Below are 23,310 nucleotides of genomic sequence, written 5' to 3' on the forward strand. Positions count from 1 at the left end.
CAACACAAAAAACAGGATAACAATGAGGTGGTTGAATGTTAGGAAGGGTGTGTGTGTGTGTGAGTGTGGGTGTGTATGTGTGAGTGTGAGGGAATATGCGGATAAGGGAGATGGGGGAGGCAGTTTGGGGGCTCTGACTATCGTTGACATTTTCCAGAAGGTCCTCTCATTCCACGAAGCAGATCTTCACCTCCATCCTAATGACGCCCTGCCAGCCATCACTGAGACGAGAGCCGGCACCTGCCAATCACTCGTTACCGTGGAGATCCATCGTCAGCATCCCCTGGCAGTCGTCGTGATCGACACCCTGGAGAGAGGTAGGGGGGAGAAAAGGAAGAGAGGCAGAGAGAGGCAACTGGGAGTGAGCGAGGCATCAAAAGGTCAGTAGTCAGAGAAGATATCACAACAGTGTCTATCTCCCTCCGTGTCCCTGATCTGAGCGATAGGTAGCTTCCACAGTTGGACCCACAGAGGTGTCAGGGGGGGGGGGGGGGGGGGGGGTGGGTCAGGGCAGCCATGCAAACTGTCCTCTCCTGACCATATGCTCTTTAGCTAACCACACGTTTCATATTTATGATGGAGCGAGTAGGAAGGTCAGTTAATCACTCAGAGTGGGATAGTAGTAGAACCCCCCTACACACACACACACACACACACACACACACACGGCACACAGCAACACAATTAATGTCACGCACGCTTCAAGTGAAATGTGGGACTACGGTTGAATGAATCTGCTTGAGAGCTGGTAGGTTATCGGTGCAATTACAAACAGGATGAAATGAACCCATCCCCTCCCAATTTCCCTAAACTGTTTGATAGCCGACAACAATCTAATGGCTCTTGGACAAAACAGATCAGCGCTATCACAATCAATAAAGGCCATTAATCGGTTCATCTTGACAGATAGATGTGAAATACTCATCCCTCAAACTGTACCATCTGATCCATCTTTACCATCCTGGTTAGTTGATCACTTGACCTTTTAGGGATCAAAGGTCACTGGGTTCAATCAGTTATCAGGACCTTGCAGAGGAGGAAATCAAGTTGCTTGTCTTATCAGCGCTCTTTGACCCCTCATTAACCTCATCTGAACCACGATGAGAGTAATCACCTGCCTGGCAGTTATCTCAAACGCTTTACGACCGCAAACGTGCTTTGTGTGGGTGAGAATCAGGTGATAGAACATTTTGTTAGGGTACGATTTATTGAGTGTGCATGTGTGCATGTGGGTGACAGGGAGAGAGAGAGGGAGAGAGGGAGGGAAAGGGAGGGAAAGGGAGGGAGGGGGCAGAAGGGATGGAGAAGAGAAAGAGTAAGAGAAAGAGAAAAAGAAAAAGAGGGAGAGAGAGTGAGTGAGGGAAAGAAAGAAAGAGAGAAGGAAAAAAATTATACCGCCAAAGATTTTCCAGCCATGGTGCTAATAGGATTAGGTATGTTGGCAGCAGGAAGCCCTCTGCTCCCTATACTGCAGCGAAAGACAAACGTCTCTTCACTGACTGATGCTAAAGACCCAGAGGTACAAACCCTGAGTGCTAACCAGCCTCTTTACATCTAGTCACCTGTCGTAAGCCATAAAGAACATGGTCACCTCAGTCATTCATTCACACAAAGATGAAAGTGTGGTAAAAGATGGCGAAAATACGAAAATACCCTCCAAACAGTGTGCTTGACAAACAGGCAGAGGCAGGGAGAGGAGGGTGAGTTCGACGGAGAGAGAGTGTTAGAGAAATAAGTGAAAACACGAAAAAAGCAGCATTACATGGTTTAGTGGGGGACTGGCTCTGATCCAGGCGACAAAAAAGGTGAGCACCACCACTCCGAAAGACACGAAAAGTAAGTACCTATATTTGAAGGCGACATCGTCTTTAAGTAATAACGCCCAGCGGGGGTGTCATTAAGGCCCAACTATCTGTGCTCCCCTCCCACACTCATCCCCGCTCTCCCACGAGCGGCTCCGATGTGCGAAAACCTGCTGTCATCGACCATCCCCGCATCCCCCCTCCCCAACACAGACACACAAACACACACGCAAGATCCCGCTGTCTTGTTTACAATAGGCGATTCTACAATAACCGCAAACAAACCGCCTCGTACATCCACGCGAAGTCAATAATAGATACACATCTCTCTTTTCATTGCGGTATATTTGTAGTTATTTACAGATAGGCCAACTGATTGTTCAATCAGTTGGAGAAGTCAGTGTAACGGTTATTTTAACTCATATAGCCTAACCTAAATCTAAAAAGAATCTCTGAGAGATTCAGATTTGCTCTCAAATAATCCAGCACGAATTTAGCTATAATTTTCGTTATATTGGGCATTGGTCCCCCGTTTCATAAAATGTAGAATTAGAAGTAGCCTACAGCCTACGTAAAAACTGGATGTAATACGAAGCTTGTGAATGGCGAATTGTTGCCCTTTTCACAACGCAACTGTGGGTGCTGAAATTATGTCATTTCAGAACTGGACAGCTCCAGTGGAGAGCTCCGGACGCTGAAGCGTAATGACCTGTGTTTATCTACTCGAACATTACAGCGTTATTACTGATACAGGCCGCATACTGAGGGTAGGAGAGGAAGGTTGACCGGCTTGCTGTGTAGCTGGCTAGCAAGCAGGTAGGCAGACACAGACAGGCATGCAGAGGCGCGAAAGAAATGAAAAGAAAGAGAGAGAGAAAGAGAGAGAGAGAGAGAGAGAGAGAGAGAGAGAGAGAGAGAGAGAGAGAGAGAGAGAGAGAGACAGACAGACAGACAGACAGAGAAAGAAAGAAAGAAAGAAAGAAAGAAAGAAAGAAAAAAAGAAAGAAAGAAACCCTTTTAAGGCCACAACTGGGGTGTTGGCAGAAAAATGAGTTTAGCCCAGGCCTCTTGGCTAACACTTAGCCTGTAGCTTACAAGTTAGGCTACATGTTGTTGTGAGGTAATTTCCTAGAAAATCGTTCCAAGACTAAGCAGCTATGGCAATATCAATATCCCAATACGAAATTCGTTGCATTGCGTTTCTGCTGTCCATCCAGCACAGCTGAATACAAGACTACCTTTCTGTAGGGTGTTTGGGCCAAGTTTTCAAATGAGTGACAGTTCGCCTGCGCGCGGAGCTCATTCTCATGCGTTCCCGCGCGCCTCCATTATGAAGCAGCGGTGGGAAATGAGAGGTCCGCGAGCTGCTGGCGCGCTGATTACTACTCCTTGGGGACCCTCTGTTTTTTCGCCGTAATTGATAGTTAGACGTTGCTCTAATCAAATATACCGTCTGTCTCCACGATGGAGACCTATAGCTGGCCAAAAGCACACGCTTTGGCGCAATGAAGGGGTATTTTCGATTTAAGCAAAGCAGTTAACCCTTTGAACCAGTTATTTCAATTACGAGGAAATTGGGCAAATGTTGTATGCTGGAGCCTACTTTCAGTTCGTCTAGGCGTCTAAAACCTGCATAAGGGCCAGTGAGTATTGGAAGTGCGTCCAATTCAACAGCAAGCAGGCGAACTGAACACAATCAAACTGGCTGCAAGCCATTCATTATTTATAGGCTTAAAATATGCACGTTTCTTTTTAAATTTAGAGGCAGTGTGCTGTCCTGGATTTGGGGTTTCTTTATCTAGATTGGAGGGATTCTCTTCCTTTCATTGTCTGATTGGCAGGAATGGCCTAAAAACACCCCAAAACTTCCATCACCCCAAAACGTATTCTTTCCTTTTCTCCTCCTTCCCCCAAAATCCCCGGTCCCTGTGGCGAAGTTGGTTTTGTGTGGTCCCAGAACTGTCCCGGTTTTGATCACTTCTCTGACGGGTTTCCCCATCCCCTTGCACCTGCGTGTCCCCCAGGTCGCTTCAGGAATGCGCTGGGGCTTGTAATCGCCTTTGTGGGGGCATTGAGTTGTACGACTGACTGAAAGTTCCCAACCTCACAGCGCGCTGGCCACTGAATGCGACTCAGCGTGGGGCGGCTCTCCAAGCTGCGGTCGCTGCCAAATTCCAACAGTGGCGCTCACAATCACTCCCACACAGAGCCCGATAAGGCCCTCGCGAGGAATTCATTGGCCCAGTTGCTTTCACTATTCCGTGCTAATCTCGCTCTGCACATTTGTTCTGTGCAATCTGTCTCCGTAATCTTCTGCGACAGAGCGGGCACTGAGAGCAGGCAGCTTGCTGTTTTTTTGGAGGGGGAGAACGGAGGAAATATGCAGAGGCGTGATAAAGTGACGCTAATTATCCCCATTTAGGACAGGGAGTGCAAGGGATCGGGGCTTTATGAGCAGCGCGTGTGCGCCGGAGCTGATGGCCTCCTAGTGCGGAATATATCGGTGGCTACAAGATAACAGTATCGCGGACTGGAGAGATTTATTGGGCAACCCCCCACCCCATCCCAACCACCACCACCTACCCATCCTAACCCACCATCATCCCCACAAACCCATCCACCCACGGTCATAAACCCCCTCCTCTCCCCCGGTCCTCCCCTGCTTTCAGTCTCTCCCCTCACGTTGAGTAGAAAATTATTCAGGTTAAATTTACCAGAACGCTCTTCTTTTTAGGCTGTGGATGTGCCGTGACGCACCCCGCCTTTCCGTTTTTCCCCCCAGTGTTAATCTGTATGTCTTTACATCCGTAGATAAGATAACTAGCTAGCCCGTCCTATGAGCTCCGTTGAATAAGAGGAAGCTGAATCCAGGGCACCTAGCCAGGATGGTCTGGGATCCACAACATTCATTCATTTCAAACAAGTCATTTCTCGTGGCTTTCCTATTGAATGTTCTATAGATTGGGATAGGGTATGGATGGATTGCTTGGGGTAGATGTTGTACAACCACACCATTTCTGTTAACCTTCTGGCTTTCACAGCCCTTACTGAATATTTGTCTTCTGTTGCAGAACACACAGCTGGCATGATTCAGTTGGAAAGCTCTAAAAGTCTTAATATACCAGGCTGACATAATGAGTCACTGTGTGAGTGGGATGAGCAGTGGATTTCAAGGTAGAAAACATCCTTTGCAATGTTGCTAGTAAAAACAGCCTTCCATGACTCAGGAAAAAACACATAAATACTGTAGAACTACATGGCATTCTGACCTTTGATCGTCTGCTGTGCCTGGAATATGCACTATTTGAATAACAATTTGGATAAAAGCGTTTGCTAAGTGAATAAAGAGAAAAAGTGAAAGGGAATAGACCAATGCAATAGCATTTACATTTAGTCATTTAGCAGACGCTCTTATCCAGAGCGACTTACAGTAAGTACAGGGACATTCTCCCCGAAGCAAGTAGGGTGAAGTGCCTTGCCCAAGGACACCACGTCATTTGGCACGGCTGGGAATCGAACTGGCAACCTTCAGATTACTAGCCCGACTCCCTCACCGCTCAACCACCTGACTAGTAATCTGAAGGTTGCCAGTTCGATTCCCAGCCGTGCCAAATGACGTTGTGTCCTTGGGCAAGGCACTTCACCCTACTTGCTTCGGGGAGAATGTCCCTGTACTTACTGTAAGTCGCTCTGGATAAGAGCGTCTGCTAAATGACTAAATGTAATGTAAATGTAAACAACCTCATTCAAACGCACACACACATGAACACACTCAAGAGGACGGTCAAAGGAGTAAATATAAACAAAATGGCCGGCTGTAAAAATGAGGCCTGGTCTTTACCCAAGGTTCAATGTGTCCCGTCACAGTCATTTGGGTCTGCGGCATCCTGCAGGGTACTTGTTGCTGTGTGGACAAGACAGAGGGTGTTCCCAAGTTATCACTACTGGAACACATGCTAGGGATTTGCAAATTACTACAGTGTTAATGAGGTGAATTTAATGTGATTCACATTTGGAACAGTCTTCATATTTCTTCAGAAATATGTAGGATAGTTTTTCTGTCACTTTTCCCATTTGAGTTTTAGTTTTAAAAGGTCTCCCATTTCGACCAGAGAAAAACTGAAACAACTATTATAGCTCCAAAGGTAAATACTACCTAAGACATGCCCATATTTACATATATCTCTCTCTTCTGGTGAAATACTCACTCTCTTTCACACACACTGTCTCTCTTTCTTTCTCTGTCTTTAACATTCATTCCGGTTTGTAGACTTATTGATTTTGGACATTAAAACCAATCCAATAGCACTAATACATAGAAATTGTTCAGAATAAATGACAATGACCAAACCACACAAGTGTTCCAAAAAGAAGAAGGTAAGAAGATACATCTAACAGATTTTGTCCAAGATAAGCCTACACTCTTGGACGGGAATAGATATTTTTTTAATCCACTAAAACAGAAAACTCTCTCTTGTTTTCCTCCATGTTGTTTTCCTGTATCTAACTCCCAGCATGTTTTCCGACCTGGGAACATGCTGGTTGGAGTGCAGCTGGTTATTGTGTAAAGATTAATTTGAACATCCCTAGTGGTTCCTAACACTTCCTATTCACTGCTATAGGCTTTGTCATAGGATCAGGGCTTATGCTAGAACTTTGACCCCTGATGCCATACTAAGGAAAAAAGCTAAGTTTTACTCTTTTCCCACATGGTCCATTTGAGAGGCACAAAGATTTAGCCTCTTATGTATATAGGATTACACTCATGTATAGATGTTTTCATTAGAGAGGAAGTGTCAGCCGTCTAACATAGGTTATGTGAAGGAAACACAAATCAATAAAGCCAGAAGGGTAATTCAGTAAAGCAAATTAGTAAATAAACTAAAGGCTTCTGAGACCTGTAGGTTTAGGAAATAGAAGTTATTCAAGAATACTCTTAACTGTTTATTAAAAGCTAAGCATAGATTTGCATCAAATTAAATAAATATTGCCATAGCAATTTATCTCAATCGCTTGCATGCATAGCCGGCACGCAGCAAGTCCCTCTAAGCAACAATAACCAACATAAATATTAATAATATAATGTATTTGCTTAGATATGCCTATAAGTACAGCCAAATGTGCTGTTGTATATTAAAGTCACAATTCTGTCACCTTGGACATTTATGAAGCTCTATGAAATTGGAGAAGCCCGTGATATTATATACCGGAGACCAGCGTATCTGTTTTGGCGAAGGAAGAATAATTTCCTTTACCCATGGGAAACCAAAACAAAGCATCATATGCCATGTCATACATTTGATTTGTTGTTTATGAATTAAGATTCATGAATTGCATGAGATTGAATCCTATAATTTTCTCCCACACAAACAAATATCCTTCAGGTCACTTTGTGCCAAGGATAAATTTTCATGATTTTAAAGAGTTGTCATTTTATTTGCAGGATATAATGAAGTCAAAATAATCAACTTAAGATCAGTTTTAAGAACCAGAGCAACAGGGTGAAATTTATTCAATTGTAATTCAGCGCATTTCAGGGCCTGTCATTTTCAGAAAAGCATTTTGTAAATTAGGATATACAACAGCAGTTGCCCGTCAGTCTTTCAAATATGCAAATTATTCACAATTTACAATAAGTATTACAACAAAAGAGATCTTTTTGATAGTTAATAGACATGTAAACGAACATGTTTACAAATGTTTGGGGAGCGAGAGAGATGAAAATCCCAAATGCATGATGATGACACAACTTATTTTCAATAACTTACAATGAACCAAAATAACGTGACATTTAACCTCATGTCTCCATAAAGGTGGCAACACCTTCAACTAAAATTAGAGTTGGTAAAATGGACAAAATGATACACAATAACCAATATTTTAAACTAATTTCATTTGAGTAGCCTACCATAATTTCAAAATTAAAAAAGTCCAAACGGAGATAGGATTTACCTTTCATTTACAAGGAGCATAATCATCCTGTACAAAATGCAGGTATAGGCTAGAGTCTTTTATAAAAGAGGTAAATATTTGGTTATGTGTTAGTTTGCAGTTTCCATTATCTTAGATTGTCCTAAATGTGTGTGAGAGGGACCGTTCCGTTCACACCGGCCGTCGCGCTCTGGTAATGTTGCGGCAGGGCGTGAAGTCTACTCTGCACAGACGGGTCCCCCGGCTCGCCTGTTGGTAAATACATACTTATCATCTCTCTCAAGTCTCCGGGGCAAGGACCCCGAGAGTGCGTGCTAACGGGAGGGCTTACGCTCGGCTCTGACTTCACCAGCGACCCTAACGTTCCCATGGCGGAGGAAGAGACCCCAGAACTCGGGTGCTGCGTGTAGGTGATCCCGCCGTAGCCGGACGGAGAGGCGCTCATGTAGCTTTGAGAGTTCGAGATAGGGCTGTATTGCAGTGCAGTCATGTCGTAGCGGTGCATGGGCTGCGGGTTATGTGGGTGGTGGTGGTGTGAGTGGTGGTGGTGTGCTCCGCTCCCTGGGTGATGGTTGTAGGCTAGTTGAGCCTCCTGCATCATCGCCGCAGCCGCTGCCGCCGCAGCCACCTGTCCTGAGTACGCACCGTTCGCCCAGCCGTTCATGTGCGCGTAGCCCGAGCTGGCTGAGCCTCCGTGCCCCCCCGGGCTCTCAAGCCTCTGACCGATCCCGGAGGAACCCATTCCGACCCCAAGACCCACTCCACCACCCCCTCCTGCCCCAGAGAGCAGCCCACCGGCCAGGGAGTATTTGTCCTTTTTAAGCAGCGTCTTGGTCTTCCGTCGTGGCCGGTACTTGTAATCCGGGTGCTCCTTCATATGCATAGCTCGCAACCTTTTCGCCTCATCGATAAACGGACGTTTTTCGGCCTCGGACATCACCTTCCACTCGGCACCCAGCCGTTTGCTGATCTCGGAGTTGTGCATTTTGGGATTTTCCTGTGCCATCTTCCTCCGCTGCCCACGGGACCACACCATGAACGCGTTCATCGGTCTTTTCACTCTGTCCTGGTTCGCTTTAGACCCACTGTTTGGCCCCGTTTGACCCGTGGTCGTGTTCGTTTGGGGTCCAGGGGAGTGGAGGTCGGTTTCCATCATCATGCTATACATTCACCTGGTTGTCAAACTTCACTAACAACAAAGAAACAAGTATCTCTCGGTGCTCGAGTCCGGTACAGGTGCACACACAGAGCGCGCGGCGAGGTTCTCCTACCCCAAAAAGTGGATACAATTGGAGATAATAAATAATCCAGAAGTAGGACTGTTCGCAAAAGGATATTCTCGTGTGTATATCAACCCCTTCTCCTCACGTTGGGTCACATCCACGGTGACAGAATGTACATTTGAGCCACTTTCTCTGCCGGTGTTGAGAAGTTAGTTAAAGCGGCGGCCATACGAGGAGCCCTGACAGCGGTTAAATGAGCCACAAGCGGCCAATGGCGTTCCAGAAGCAGAATGATTTGCATGCAGTCTGGTCAGGTGACGCAGTGCTCGCTGAGAGGAACACGCTGGCAGGAGGGGGGTTGAAAGAGGGGTCACCCCCGAAAACAAGCACTGACGCCGAGAGAAAATGTATTGAACATAACATTTGAAAACGTGTGGTGTTGCCGAGACTTTGCGGGGTATGAAAGTTCGACTACATTTCACTTTGGCTTGGAGTTCTGACTTTGGCTTTTTTGTACAAACATTACTGCAGCCAAACTCTTACGAACAGTCTGAAACTTTATGTGCAAAACTGAAATGAATGTTTACCTTATGGTAAGGAACTCACGGTTGTACTTTGTTGTTTGCAAACACGTTGAGGCTCACTTGCTCATATTAACGTATCATATTGAGCCAATTTGAAATGTGAAAGCTAACATTTGTTTGAGGCTACTGAGGGATGTGTCTAATGATCTCTCTCTCTCTCTCTCTCCCTCTGTCCCTCTCTCTCTCTCTTTCTCTCTCTCTCTCAGACACACACTCACACAGATCAGTTGCGTCAAGAGTCGAGTATGAGGGTAGTGTATCTAGATCAATGGGTGTTCTGAGAAGGTGAGCTGTGAGCATGATTCCGAACAAACAAGAAGTAAACAGATACAACATAAACAAACATAATTTCAGATTATCCAGTACCAGAATTGAATAGTCTAACCTAAGTGTGGGACACGTGACGTCACTGGGTTGGTAGGGTTGGCTAAATCAAAATTCCTGTCAAATAACGCAGAAAACAAGCTGGCATGTCTTCGACAATGTTGGGTGTCACCGGGCTCGCAACGCCCAAGTATAATTCAAATTTCACAGCTGACCTCCCCTGAAAAGCGCAATCAGCGGCTAATTGAGAAGGAAAACAAAATATCCCTTCCCCCGCGGCGAGACTAACGATTTAATCATTCTATCATACTTTGTTGGTTTTAATTAGGGCTTAGCCTGATATGCTCTCAGTGTGCCTGTGGGAGTTGGATCACTCATACGGATCCGTGCGCGTTTTGTAATAGCCTAAGGTTAACGGGATCTCACATGGTCAATGACATCCCTGTGATCCGCACCGCGCGGATAACGGCCCTAACTGTTGCTTTGGTTCGGATGGCAGCACGCGCATGTGAGGGCATTTATAGCCTATGGTGCTACATTTACATTTAGTCATTTAGCAGACGCTCTTATCCAGAGCGACTTACAGTAAGTACAGGGACATTCCCCCCGAGGCAAGTAGGGTGAAGTGTCTTGCCCAAGGACACAACGTCAGTTGGCATGACCGGGAATCGAACTGGCAACCTTCGGATTACTAGCCCGATTAGGGTGCTAATGATATTATTATATATAACAATATTAATGATAACAACAATAATAAAGAAAAATACACAAACTATAATGTAAATAACACAAGCAATAGTATTAACACCAAGAGGCCTAACACAAATAGCCTACTATTTGTAATAATAACAATAAGAATAATAACAATTTAGGCCATAACAAGAAGAATAAATATACAAATAATTTAAGTATTTAATATTTTTGTCTACGGGCTATTTTAAATCGTATTCTCAATAACTACCCTCATCAGATGATAGATAATTAATCATGTAATATTTTTGTATTCAATGTATCCTCGCACATAAACTATGAAGACTATAAAATAGCCTACCGATTTCAATACAGATTTGACAGAATAAAATATGTATCCACAAAATGTGGACAGTGTAGAATATTTGTCATAATTATAGTTTAACAATATGAGGGTGGCGGCAAAGAGTCAATCAGGTGGCATTCAAGCCTGTCTGCTGAGGAGGCTCTTTAGATGGCCCACTGATTTAACAATATCACAGGGATGCATTTTGTGCCATATCTGTTTCACAGGCTATTTTTAAGGTTTCAGTGTTTTAAAATGGAATACTTCACCAGAAAGGATTTAAAGTTCACGTGGCTCGTGTTTGTAAACAAGCACGCTAATACGTTCATTATTATGATTATTAATGTAACCCAGAATAGTGAAAATGTATATTATTATGAATACAGATTTGTACATCAATTCGGATTATCATTATCATTTGTCTTAGACCAGTTATGGTAATTATCAATTTGATTTTATTGCTGTTGTTGTTCACATGATTACAACTGATTTAGGCCTAATGATATCATAATTATTATTTGTTAAGACTATTACTATTACAACCTATTTACAATAAGAAAAACGTTTTAACCATTTGTTCTAGGTTAAGATTTGTGTGCATACCGGCTGCCGGAAATCAAGACTTGTTAATTGTCAGAGGGATTAGCCTGGAGTTTTGGACGGGGACCCTCGTGGCCCGTATATACGTTCCATGTCATTCTCGATCACTCGCCTCGCGCTTTACAATTCCCCTTTCTTTGTGCCCTCTCTGCAATGGGATGCATGCGCCGCTGCCGCGGTGCACGAGCTGGGACAAGGGTCACGGCAGCGATCCAGCCCCCTGGAACAATATATTTTTTAAATTCCCTTGTTATGGTTCAAACTGAAGTTTAACGAGTAGGTAGACACTATACTTATTTAGAATTTCCTATAAAACTATCACCAAAAACATGGTATAGTATTATATTATGTCAACATTTATGTATTTTGTACTAAACTGTTGTTGAAGAGCAAATAGGCTGCTTCTTTCCGGACTTATTACGCACGGGAGCTTTAGAGTGCAGGCAAGCGGCAGCCGTGATTATGCCAAAGACTGCTGTAAACTATTAGACGCATTTTGAAAATTAAACATTGATCATGTTCATTAATAATATGGAACAATAAATTAATGGATGAAAATTATATGGAAATCCATGTTATCAATTGCCATTAGAATGGTAATCATTTTTATTAAGCTATGTCCAAATGTAGGCCTACACACAGTAAAGCAGTTAGACTAACTAAACTTCTAGAACGATTTACTAAATGTTTGTGTAGGCTTATGTATGTGTGTGTGTGTGTGAGAGAGAGAGAGAGAGAGAGAGAGAGAGAGAGAGAGAGAGAGAGGAGAGAGAGAGGGAGAGAGAAATTATTTTGTTCATCAACTCCACAAGATGAGAAGTACAACCTACAATAATGATAAATAAGAGTTTTATGTAAAAAAAAAAAAAATATATATATATATATTGTGTTGGGGGCTCCGTTCGTTTTGTAGATATTGCTTCAGTTTAGAGCAGACTTGCCATAAAATGCTCACTTGATGGGCCATGGCATAACCGTGTTTATGAGTTTTTGTGGCCTAATAAGGTCAGTTGTAGGCCTTCCAAAGCTGCTTGTGTGTTTACAACTCAAAAGACGATACAACACGGAGAAGGTCATAAAAGTCAGGGCCTTGGATAGATCTATTATCCGACAGCGTATCATGGCCAAACAACTGTTCCAGTGAGAGCGCGCTAACCTATATCTATCAGTTGATCCATTTCTTTTCCGCCCCCCCCCCCCAACTCACCCACCTCATCCCCTGCTCTTCAGTGCTGATATCCATCGATGATAGAGATACATTCATTACCAAGGCAGGTGTCTGCATGGTTTGATTTGTTCTTACAATTTGAAGGACGGGCTACGCATCCTGGGCATTCGTCCTAAAATTATCTAAACACCAAATTGTTAACGGGTGACATGCTGTTAGATATTATATCAATTGTTTCATCCATATTTTGTTTGCGTTGACTACTTTCCATATCAAGCGACCAAAACTATATGGTACTGTCAATTAAAGTGATCGGTTACATTATACATTATTTCAACAGACATATTTAACATCAACGTCTCCCGGAAGCCGTCCAAAGTATACACGCGCGGGATACTATTGAGGATGTGAGAGCTTGCAGATTCTAACTCCCGGATTTTCTCAGAAGATAATAGTATTTCCAGCCGCTATAACTTTTTTAGCGACACAATAAAACAATTTCCATTTGCATTGAATGAGTTACAATGGAGTGCCAAAATCGGCTATAGGCAGCCTATCGATTTTCCATTACCATTTCAAGAACTGATTTTTACTTACAGTATCCTAGCTAAAGTATAGACTGTCACGCAGCTTAAGACCAGGCTAGTCTATACATTTCATTGTGGCACAATTCACATGAATAGTTTACACTTGCAAAAGTACTCGTCAATAAGAACTTTCAGATGTGCACCGAAGGTAATAGGCTGAGGTTATGCAAACTTACGCACGTCTCCCTCGTCCCTGTATTGCAGCCCGTGTGGTACGACTCCTTACTCCATTCTCCTAAAAGCCATTCTAAACCCCACCAAAGCCTCATGTAACGCCACCATTCCCATTAAAATCTAGCCGCTGACTGTGCCAAGGCCATCCGTGCCCAGTGCCCAAACCCACCACCCAACACACACTGAGGGGAGAGACAAGAAGAAACGACATTTATTACACACTCTAAAAGACAATTTCAAGTTATTGTTTCTCTTGGCGAAAGGGGTTTGCTTGTTACATAATGAAGCGTCTTTTGTGTGACGCCGAACAATACAAAACAAGTATTCTAATAAATAGCCACTTTTTTGTTCGCTCTCGAGGATGAATGGGCTGGAGCGGTTGGGTTCTGAAAAGCAGCTGTGTCGCATTCAGGAGAGGAGGCGGGGACTTGGCTACGCGCCGCGCCCGCGTCCCGCCTCATGGATACGGACTCGCATTACCGATCCCACAACCAGAGAGGAGGGAGAATAGAGAGAGCGAGGAGAGGTACGATTAGGAGGGAGATGGGGAGAGGCAGAGATGGTATTCGCTTCTGTCCCGAGACTGACTTTGTTTGTTGTCCCTTACAAGAAGGTACCCTGACGGTTAACTTCCCGCGGCCTCTATTGAGTAGGTGCTGATCTATTAAGGCTACTTGATATGCATTCACCACCAGGAATCTGTCAGAATAATGATATCAGTAAATCGCCATCAGATTCTGTCCAACCAAACTCTGCTCTGACCTAATGGGTTACTGTTGCAGCTGCCTGAGCAATCTGGACCCACTCTGCCTGCCACCACATGGCTGTGACAGACTAGCGTCAAACTAACACACACACACACACACACACACACACACACTACACACACACACACACACACACACACCATACACACACATCCCCCCCTACACACACATACACACACACACACGCACGCACACACACACACGCAGGTCTTGTCAACCAGCTATGTGAATTGCTGTTTGATTAGTGTTCTGACTAGTTGGCTGACTGGCCATAATATGTGTGTTGCAGATGTAAGGAAAATTGGTTATGATAAGATTTGTTATCATAAGCTTAGTCTTAACCTTAGTCTTAATCACCACCCCCCACCCCCATCCAACGCCTTCGCCTGTTTTTGTAAATGTTGTTGTACTTATGTGCTGAGGTTTTTGTCTGTTCCCACACTGTACTCCTCTAGGAGCATTGTCTGGGTGTTGCCTTTTTTCCTCCTCTCTCCTCATGTTTACCTTGTCTTGTCCTGTCTACCCCCTTGTCATGTTTGTGTATTAGAAACTGCAAGTGGCAGCTCGGATCTAAGATGGATTCGAGAGACCGCAGATAGAGTGCGGCTAGTTTAGATCAACACTTGTATTATTGTTTGTTGATTTTATGTAAAGCACTTTGAGCTGCAATTCTTGTATGAAAAGTGCTATATAAATAAAGTCTTACTTACTTACTTACTTAACAGTGGGGAGGGGTGAGGGAGGTGTGGTGGGGGGGTGAGGGAGGGAGGTGTGGTGGGTGAGGGAGGGAGGGAGGCAGGGAGAGAGAGCAGGGTTGTGAGAGGGATTGAGAGGAGAACAGGGTCGAATCTAAAAGCATGGGGAGAAGAGTGAGACAATCGCCTAAAAGCAGAGAAGGGGCTGATGTCTGCATTACTGTCTGATCTCAGACAAACACAGTTCCCTGCAAGCCAACCCCTGTAAAAGCCTCAACACGAACATCAAAGAGACAGAGTGAAGCTTGTAAACACACCGCACACACACACACACACCAGACACACACACACAAGCACACAGCTCCCATCCATGTTACACAAATAGGTGCTCTTACGATATTGAGGAAGAAGCCAGCCTGTTTAGACATCACCAGACTGGAAGTGTCTAGGTCCCGTTGTCGTTTAGACCTGAGAGGAAAGGGTTGACTGTGTGTGTATGTGTGTGAGAGAAAGAGAGAGAGAGAAAGAGAGACAGAGGGAGGGTGGAGGGAAAGAGGGAGAGAGCGAGAAAAGGGGAGAGAGAGAGAAAAAGGGGGGAGAGAGGGCGAAGGAGGTAGTAAGAGACTCTGAAAGAGAAGAGGGGCCTATGTCAATCCCTTCGCAAACAGTCGAGGCCAATCATGGTCTTTTAGAAAAGACTGTGTCCATAATGTTATTTGTCTGGATTACCTACTCCAGAAGAGAGTGAGATAGAGGAAGAGAAAAAGAGGGGGGGGAGAAGAGAGACAGGGAGACAGAGAGACACAGAGAGAGAGAAACAGAGAGAGATAAGGGGAAGGGAGAGAGATGGAGAGAGAGAGAGAGAGAGAGAGAGAAGGAGAGAGAGAGACGGATATAGGGAGAAAGAGAGAGAAAGAAAACAAAAGAGAAAGAGATAAAGAGAAAGATCTCTCCAAAGTGCTCCCAGATTGCTCAAATAATCCTCTTATCCCAGATGACAACCCAAGAACAAACACCGGGTCACTCAAAAGAGGGAAGAGAAGAATAAGATATGTAAACTAAAAAGATGTTTGGGTGAAGTGTATTCTACCCCGAATACAGAGCAGACCCACAATTATAGCTTTGAGAAAAAATACCATATTAACGCAGATTATAGATGCAGCAGATTGTTTTTTCCCCTCTTTTCTTTCTGAGGTCTCCGTCATTTTTTCCTCCCTTCGGCCAATTAGAGACAAGATTTTACGCATTGTTCATCTTATCAATTAGCCATAACACCTTTCCCTGTCGTTAGTGGGTAATGAGTGTAATGGTTTTAACGGTCGGGAGTCGCAACTCTTAGAGGCGCCGTGCTAATGGAGTCACCGCGGTGATGTAGTTACTGTAACGGCATCATGGTGTGACTTGGAAGGGTGGGGGGGTATGTTTCTCTCTCTCTCTCTCTCTCTCTCTCTCTCTCTCTCTCTCTCTCTCTCTCTCTCTCTCTCTCTCTCTCTCTCTCTCTCTCTCTCTCTCTCTCTCTCTCTCTCTCTCTCTCTCTCTCTCTCTCCCCCCCCCCTCTCTCTCTCTCTCTCTCTCTCTCACGTCTCTAATTAGAGCCAGGAGTCAGTCATTACCTCGGTAATAAGGTGTAACACTAATGGCTATCAGACAAGCCCCACAAACACCCATGGAGAGTCAGGGAGGAGGGAGGAGGGAGGGGGTGCGCCAAAGCTGGAGCGAAGACAACCTCTCTGAAAGAAAAGATAAGGGGGAAGGGAAAAGGTAGAGGTAAAGAGGCAAGAGTACTGGAAAGACAGTGTAAGGAGGGGGGAGAGGTTAAAAGCAAAAGAGTGTGTTCGTTACCTCAGGTCAGGTTCCATTAAAAAGAGACAAGGAAGGGGGAACGTTCAGGTGATGCAGAGGGCAGGAGGAGAGAGAGATAGGGAGGGAGGGAGGGAAGGGAGAAGAGATGGTTTCCTAGTTAACCACTTTGGCACTTAGGCCTTGTTAGCACTGATGCACTTTACAGCCCTCGTCATTAGCAACGTGTGTTTTCAACACTGCTGCGGCTTTGACGACAGGATGGAAGTAGGCAGCCAGGGTAGGGATGGAGGGAGGTGAAGGAAAGGAGGGAGGAGGAGCAGGATGGAAGGGGGGCAAGAGGGGGGCAGGGGTAAGAGGAGTAGGTGGAGTGAGAGGGAGAACAGAATGGAAAGAGGAAAAACTAAGCAGAGGGAGGAATGGTTGAAAAGAGAGGGAGAGAAGAGTGAAGGGAGAGGGAAAACAAGAGAGCATTCATACCAGGAAGCAATCGGTGAAGCAGGAATTTGAGAGAGTGAGAATACAAGTAGACAAACAAAAGAGAATTTACTGGAACAAAGAGGAGAGGAGAAATAGAAAGGAGAGAGCAGAATCTGGTCAGAAAAATTCAACCCACTCTAATAGTGAAAACAGGACAAACTGTGAAATCTTTTTTTACGAGCAGTGAAATATCAATAAACCCTTTCTCTCTAACACCCACCTCTACCTATCTCAAATTACTAATTGTATTAATCTTATTTATAATGAATCGAATATTTGAAATTGATGTCAATTAAATTGTCTGTCACTCTGACCGTAAAGTTTAGCATAGGTCAGAAGATTCCTCCCGACTCCTTCCTGACACACCCACTACCTCAGACCAATGGGCTTCCGGCAAATAGCTGTCTGTCAGCTGTATACCATTATCAAACAATCAGAGACTGATGTTTTAAACCCCCAACTAAACTCATGATTAGTTAGGAGAGTTGTGTGTCTTCAGAGAAATCTTCAGGGCTAGGTTATGGTTAGGGTGATTTTTTACCTCCTGTGTTTGTAGAATTGCATACAGTTTTTGAAAAATCCTCCACAAACTCTTCCTCCAAGTTTTAAAAACCATTCCAGTCCAGGGAAATCCAGAGTGTGTGTGTGTGTGTGTGTTTGGTTCAGAGGTGTCCCTCCCCAATGACCCTCCATCCGGAACTCCTTTACCCAGAATTCCAAATGAGGTCAGACCTCCGGGAGGCCCGACTCTTCAAACACTCTCCTCTTCACTTGGCCTTTAGCTTTTCATCTCTCCTACTTCCTTTCTTGCTCTCATCCTCCTATCTCTCTTCTGCCCTTCTTTCCCTGGCTTTTACCCTCTCCTCCCCCTCTCCTCTCCTCCCCCTCTCCTCCTCTCCTCTCTCCTTTCCTCCCCTCTCCTCTCCTCTCCTCCCCCTCTTCTCTTCTCTCCTCCCCCTCTCCTCCCCCTCTCCTCTCCTCCCCCTCTCTTCTCCTATCCTCTCTCCTTTCCTCCCCCTATCTTCTCCTAACCTCTCTCCTTTCCTCCCCCTCCCCTCTCCTCTCCTCTCCTCCCCCTCTCGTCTCCTCCCCCTCTCTTCTCCTATCCTCTCTCCTTTCCTCCCCCTCTCCTCTCCTCTCCTCTCCTCTCCTCTCCTCTCCTCTCATCCCCCTCTCCTCTCTTCCCCCTCTCTTCTCCTATCCTCTCTCCTCTCCTCTCCTCTCCTCTCCTCTCCTCCCTCTCTCCTCTCCTCTCCTCCCGCTCTCCTCTCCTCCCCCTCTCATCCCCCTCTCCTCTCCTCCCCCTCTCCTCTCCTCCCCTCCCCCTCTCCTGTTCCCTTCTCCCTCTCGTCCTTTCCCCCTCCCTTTCTCACTTCTCCCCTGTCTCTACCCTCTCATTTCCTCACAACAGAAAACGTCTTCATTATGAAAGTCCTTTGACTTTATTGGGTGTGCTCAAGCCTTCGGCGAGAGCACAACCTTTGTTCTCTCACATATATATTTATATATTATTATTTATTTTCGCCCCCCTAAAACTCAGTCAATATTTGGCCTACATACACAACGGCGGTGTCAAAAGGTTCGTCTTGGTAGCGATTGCGTTGCTTCTATTGGAATTTACGTTCCGTTGCATGGTTTGGGCTTAAGTTAAGTTTTTGTGGCGAAAAGTGAAGCTAACGGTGGCTAATTTGCTAGCCACAGTCACTGACGTTACTAACGTCACTAACGTCACGAAAACACGCGTGACTACCTGTAGCAGAACATTCGTTTCGCATCTGTTAACTTGGGGGATAGCTAGGCTAACTATAGCTTTACTGCAAGGCAGCTGCAGGAACGCCACAAGCAAAGAGGCCAGGGTGATAACTATTTACTCATTTTACTTTGTGATATGACACACAATTGTGATGTGTAATGTACAATATTAGCTGATATTATTAAGGAAGTAAGCCCACATCTACTTTCGTAAACGGTAGTCTACTATTTCACTGAAATATTAGCATCATGACATTAGCCTCTGTTGCCCGGGCAACACATACTACAGTGGTCTATGATGTATCTGTTTTCAATCGTTAAAATAAACATTCCTCACATATACATTTTCGTTGTAGGATTTATTATGACATTAGATTACAAGTAAACGATTTGTGGGTGAAATTATCATTACCTGTGGTTTCAATCCAGCGTATCACTGCAACGCTGTAGCCTACGCGAGACACACGACAAAAACATCTAACATACACAGCTGTTTAGGAAGTCAAACGGCGACAGAACATGTTCGGCACTCCCCTTACTTAAATCAAAAGTCTATCTAACTACTAACCTGAACTTCATTGCCACAGCCTAAACTTTGTCAATCTGTTCATGAAAATAATTAATTTCAGCCTAAACCGTACAACGGAACGTTTAATCGAATTCAACCAACGCAATTGCTACCAAGACGAACACAGCAGTAGTCTAGTACTGTACCGTAGTAGTAGAATTTACCGGGGCAGCTTCTCCACACAGGGCTATATCGCATTTTGCGTTGTTACCTTACAATGATCGCTACCAGTGAGCTTTTTATGAATGAGCGATTTTCCACTAAATAAATGTCAAGCTTATTTACGTTTTGGGGGGCATATTTTCAGTTAGCAGATGGTACTGTTTGAATCGCGATTCCATCTTCTACTGCCGGGTAACGTCGTAGAATAATCTTCAAAGGGGGTTCTTTATTAATGAATGAATGCAATGAGTAGGCTAAATGCATGAAAATATCACGAGAAGGGAAAAGGACGTTTAAGTCATAGAGATTAGGTCAATTTGTACACCGGTCTGCCAAATTTATTCGTTTTGATTCAACGATGAGGCTGCCTCTTGCAGGGGAAATGAGAAGACATCCATTTCATTCTACACTTCACTCGTATTTTCAGTTGTAAATGAGCAGCAAAAAAAAAAGCTTTTAAATCTATGTAATCTTTATAAATAATAAGTATGCATTTTTATATAAAATACAGAAATATCAGTTGTAAAAATGTCATTAAAAAACGGACCCCTGTCCAACCGACGCAAGCAAGCACACCCTACAATTTCCCCAGAAATTGTACCCTCTCTAGTTTGCAGTTGTTTTTCATGATTTCTTCACATCCACCGCATGAAAACTGCATTCAGAGAACCCAGAGTGGTCATGCGATTGAGGAGAGGGTAACATATTATTTGGATTAACTGCACATTAGACAGCTTCCAAAAAAAGGCAACAGCATAAGGCAGGTAAGCTAATACACAAACGAAAGCTGGCGTGCCTGTGTGTGTACACATCAGTGTTTCCATGTGCATGAACCCTCTGTATGTGCGTGTGTGTGTATGTGTATGTGTGTGTTTTCAGTGAGGAATAAGAGGGGGAGAGAGCAGGCCAAATGCATATCCAATAAGAGTGTCTGTGTAGAAGCACAATACTCTCCTATTCTAATGCTAATCAAGGACCCCATTACTGTTTACATTCTAAATCAGAGCCGGTCACCAAAATACATTCACTGACGCTAAACTAGGTAATTAGTTTCCTCTTAAAGCCATATTCCATTAACCTAGGAGAATCCATCTGAATTTCATTAAAATGCAGTTTTATTTCGTATGATAATGCAATTTAAAGGCAAATGACATATTTGGACCATTAAAAGGAGGTTGAAATGATAAATACCAAGAAATAAATATGTATGTGTTAGAAAAGCATCTCGACGTCTGCTTTACTGTAGATGTGATTATCAAATATTCCAACGTGTTGTTTTTCCCCCCATACAAGTACAAGTGTGTGTTTTGGGAAGAATATTCTTCATACCATAAACTACTTACAGGAGCTTAGGAAGAGAGAAGCTTTGTCCTCTACTGTGTTGGGTGGGTTGGTTCATGCCAGTGTCTCCATCACTTTGCTCATATATCCAATCCTTTTATTGATGACTTTAATGAGACACATTCTTCCCAAACACAAATGGTGTTGGTAACCCATCTGCCCAATCAACAGCTCTACAAATACTGTAGGTGTAAAACTGCTGTTTGATAAATGAGGGCACACGCACATACGCAGGCAGGCAGGCAGGCACGCACACACACACACACACACACACACACACACACAAACACGCACACACACACACACCAGGGGTCAGGTGTCGAGTCATGCCAGTCAGGATTCTCTCTCTAGAATAAGTCAGCAACATCAGCAATTCTACAGTGGTTTCACAACCATCATGCCTTTTTATCTCTCTCTCTTTCACATACACACAGATAGAAACACAAGCAGGATGTATGTACACACACACACACATACCCCATAGTGCTGGGAGCAGAAAAGCCTAAGCAGAACACTCCACATGTTGCATTCAGCCTCTCCCTTTCAGACAGAAACAGAAAGAGGGAGACAGAGAGATGGAGAGATTGAAAGCCAGACAGTGAAAGGGTGAGCTAAAGGATGGGGACAGAAAAAGAGGGACAGACAGAGAGAGGTAGAGAGAGAGAGACTGTTAAATAAATAAAGAAGTAAAGAAAGAACAAATGAATGAAAGAAAGAATGAACGACACAGCAGGATGTAACACTTTGCAGACAACTTCGTCTCAAGCCTCATTCGCTCATAATCATCTGCGATAATTTTTTGGGAGCTGCTTTTCCATTGTGTACAACACCACTTACTGAATCAACTGTAAACACCCTCATAAGTGAGACGAAGGACACACACACTCACATACACACACACACAATTCCCTCTGTCTCTTTCACTCTCTCACAGGCAGATACATGCATACACTAAACTGTTTTGTTTCCTTCATACAAGTTTTAACCCTGTGTACAGCCCCATGTATTTTACACTGATTATTTTTATCTGGATGGCTGTAACACCGCAATTTCTTCTTAAAATGAATAAAGTACCTACCTACTTACCTACACACACACACGCTCTCACACACACTCTCACACACACAGGGTGTGTAATGTAATGGATAGGCGCTGGCTGAGGGTTCCTGTCAGGGGCGACTGTTCTAATCAGAGCGGTGGAGAGAGAGATAAAGGGGAAAATAATGAGGGAGGCATCAGGCCTTTCATAGAGCAACAAAAGACCACAGGATCAGATAGACACACAATGTGGAGAGGAGAGGAGGGCAGGAGAGAAGAGAGGGAGAGATGGGGGGAGATAGAGATGGAGAGAGGGAGGGGGGAGAGAGAGAGAGCTGAGGGAGACATAGGGACTTACGGAGAGAGGGAGAGAGAGAGAGAGAGAGAGAGAGAGAGCATGGTGAGGGTGATAGGCCATGCTAGATCCTGTACTGTAGATGGTGTCAGCTTGTTGTACATGAAGAGATTGAATACAACACAGCCAAGCATCCACATCTGGTTGATTACCTACTGCCACCCACTGGGCAGTCAGATAGTGCACGTGTGTGTGTTTGAATCAGATCAGAAAACAGATCAAACATTACTGTTACACAAACCCTTAAACCTGTTGATAATATACATCACACTGCTTTTGTTCTGCTCTTCCCTTCCAATCTCCCTCTCCCTCTCTCTCGGCTGATTAGTGCTGCTTCATTTACTGCCAGTGTGATAATTTCCAGTCATCCTTTGATTAGTAATGCCTAATTTAGCCAGATTACACTCCTTTGATTATTAATGCCTAATTGAGCCTGATGACTCCCACTATTAGATGTGCCCAAACTGAAAGCAAACAGTATCACTGACAAGTCTTCCTGAGGAGAGATACTGCACCCACCCACCACTAATGATACCACGCAGACACAGGACTGGGTTAGGGAAAGGGTTCAAGTCAACGGCTGCGTTTCTTCTCTCTATCAAAACTCAACATAGAGAAACTTTTCAGAGAACTAATTACAAACTGCGGGCAGAGAGAGAAGAGTGGCCAGAGAGTCCTATTCAAGTTTTTAATGAGCTTGTCCAAGCTGAATAATTGATTTCTAATTCCAGCCAGCAGCTGTTGTCCTGACCAGGAGAGGGGTGTTCTCAGCGAGGCTGGAATATGGGGGTGTTTTCGGTGTGTGTGTGTGTGTGTGTGGGGGGGGGGGGGGGGGTCACTCAAGACATCCGCTTCTGTCTTCTGTACAATGTTTGCTGTCTTCTCTAGGGATGATATCGGTTGTTCGATTGGTTGGTTTGGGC

At 44.4% G+C, this 23,310-nt stretch overlaps 1 protein-coding gene across 3 annotated transcripts; it reads right to left on the reverse strand.

The window, feature by feature from the left end:
- Window positions 1–6: 6 nt before the first annotated feature.
- On the reverse strand, window positions 7–21,132 carry sox1a (SRY-box transcription factor 1a). Of its 3 annotated transcripts, none has more exons than XR_009929728.1 (3): window positions 13,432–13,598; window positions 5,644–5,706; window positions 7–307 (listed from the first exon to the last, which is right to left on the reverse strand). XR_009929728.1 is itself a non-coding variant. In XM_062456575.1 (3 exons), exons 1-3 carry the CDS (start codon window positions 8,899–8,901, stop codon window positions 248–250), a joined length of 960 nt encoding a protein of 319 aa, XP_062312559.1. In that variant the 5' UTR covers window positions 8,902–9,213; the 3' UTR covers window positions 7–247. The 3 variants fall into 3 exon arrangements, 1 of the variants encoding a protein (XP_062312559.1); XM_062456575.1 differs by lacking the exon at window positions 13,432–13,598 and adding an exon at window positions 8,065–9,213; XR_009929729.1 differs by lacking the exon at window positions 13,432–13,598 and adding an exon at window positions 20,997–21,132 and having other exon boundaries at window positions 248–307.
- Between the last annotated feature and the right edge of the window lie 2,178 nt (window positions 21,133–23,310).

The sequence above is a fragment of the Osmerus eperlanus genome, chromosome 3 (genome assembly GCF_963692335.1).
Source record: "Osmerus eperlanus chromosome 3, fOsmEpe2.1, whole genome shotgun sequence".
Taxonomy (NCBI): domain Eukaryota; kingdom Metazoa; phylum Chordata; class Actinopteri; order Osmeriformes; family Osmeridae; genus Osmerus; species Osmerus eperlanus.

Excerpts from the sequence above, each read along its gene's own strand:
- sox1a (XM_062456575.1), bottom strand. The coding sequence starts at position 8,901 with ATGTATAGCATGATGATGGAAACCGACCTCCACTCCCCTGGACCCCAA. Across the intron at positions 5,707-8,064 it reads TGGTGAAGTCAGAGCCGAGC|CAACAAGTACCCTGCAGGAT; the intron begins GTAAGCCCTCCC and ends TTGTCCACACAG. Across the intron at positions 308-5,643 it reads CGGGACACATTGAACCTTGG|GGTGTCGATCACGACGACTG; the intron begins GTAAAGACCAGG and ends ACCTCTCTCCAG.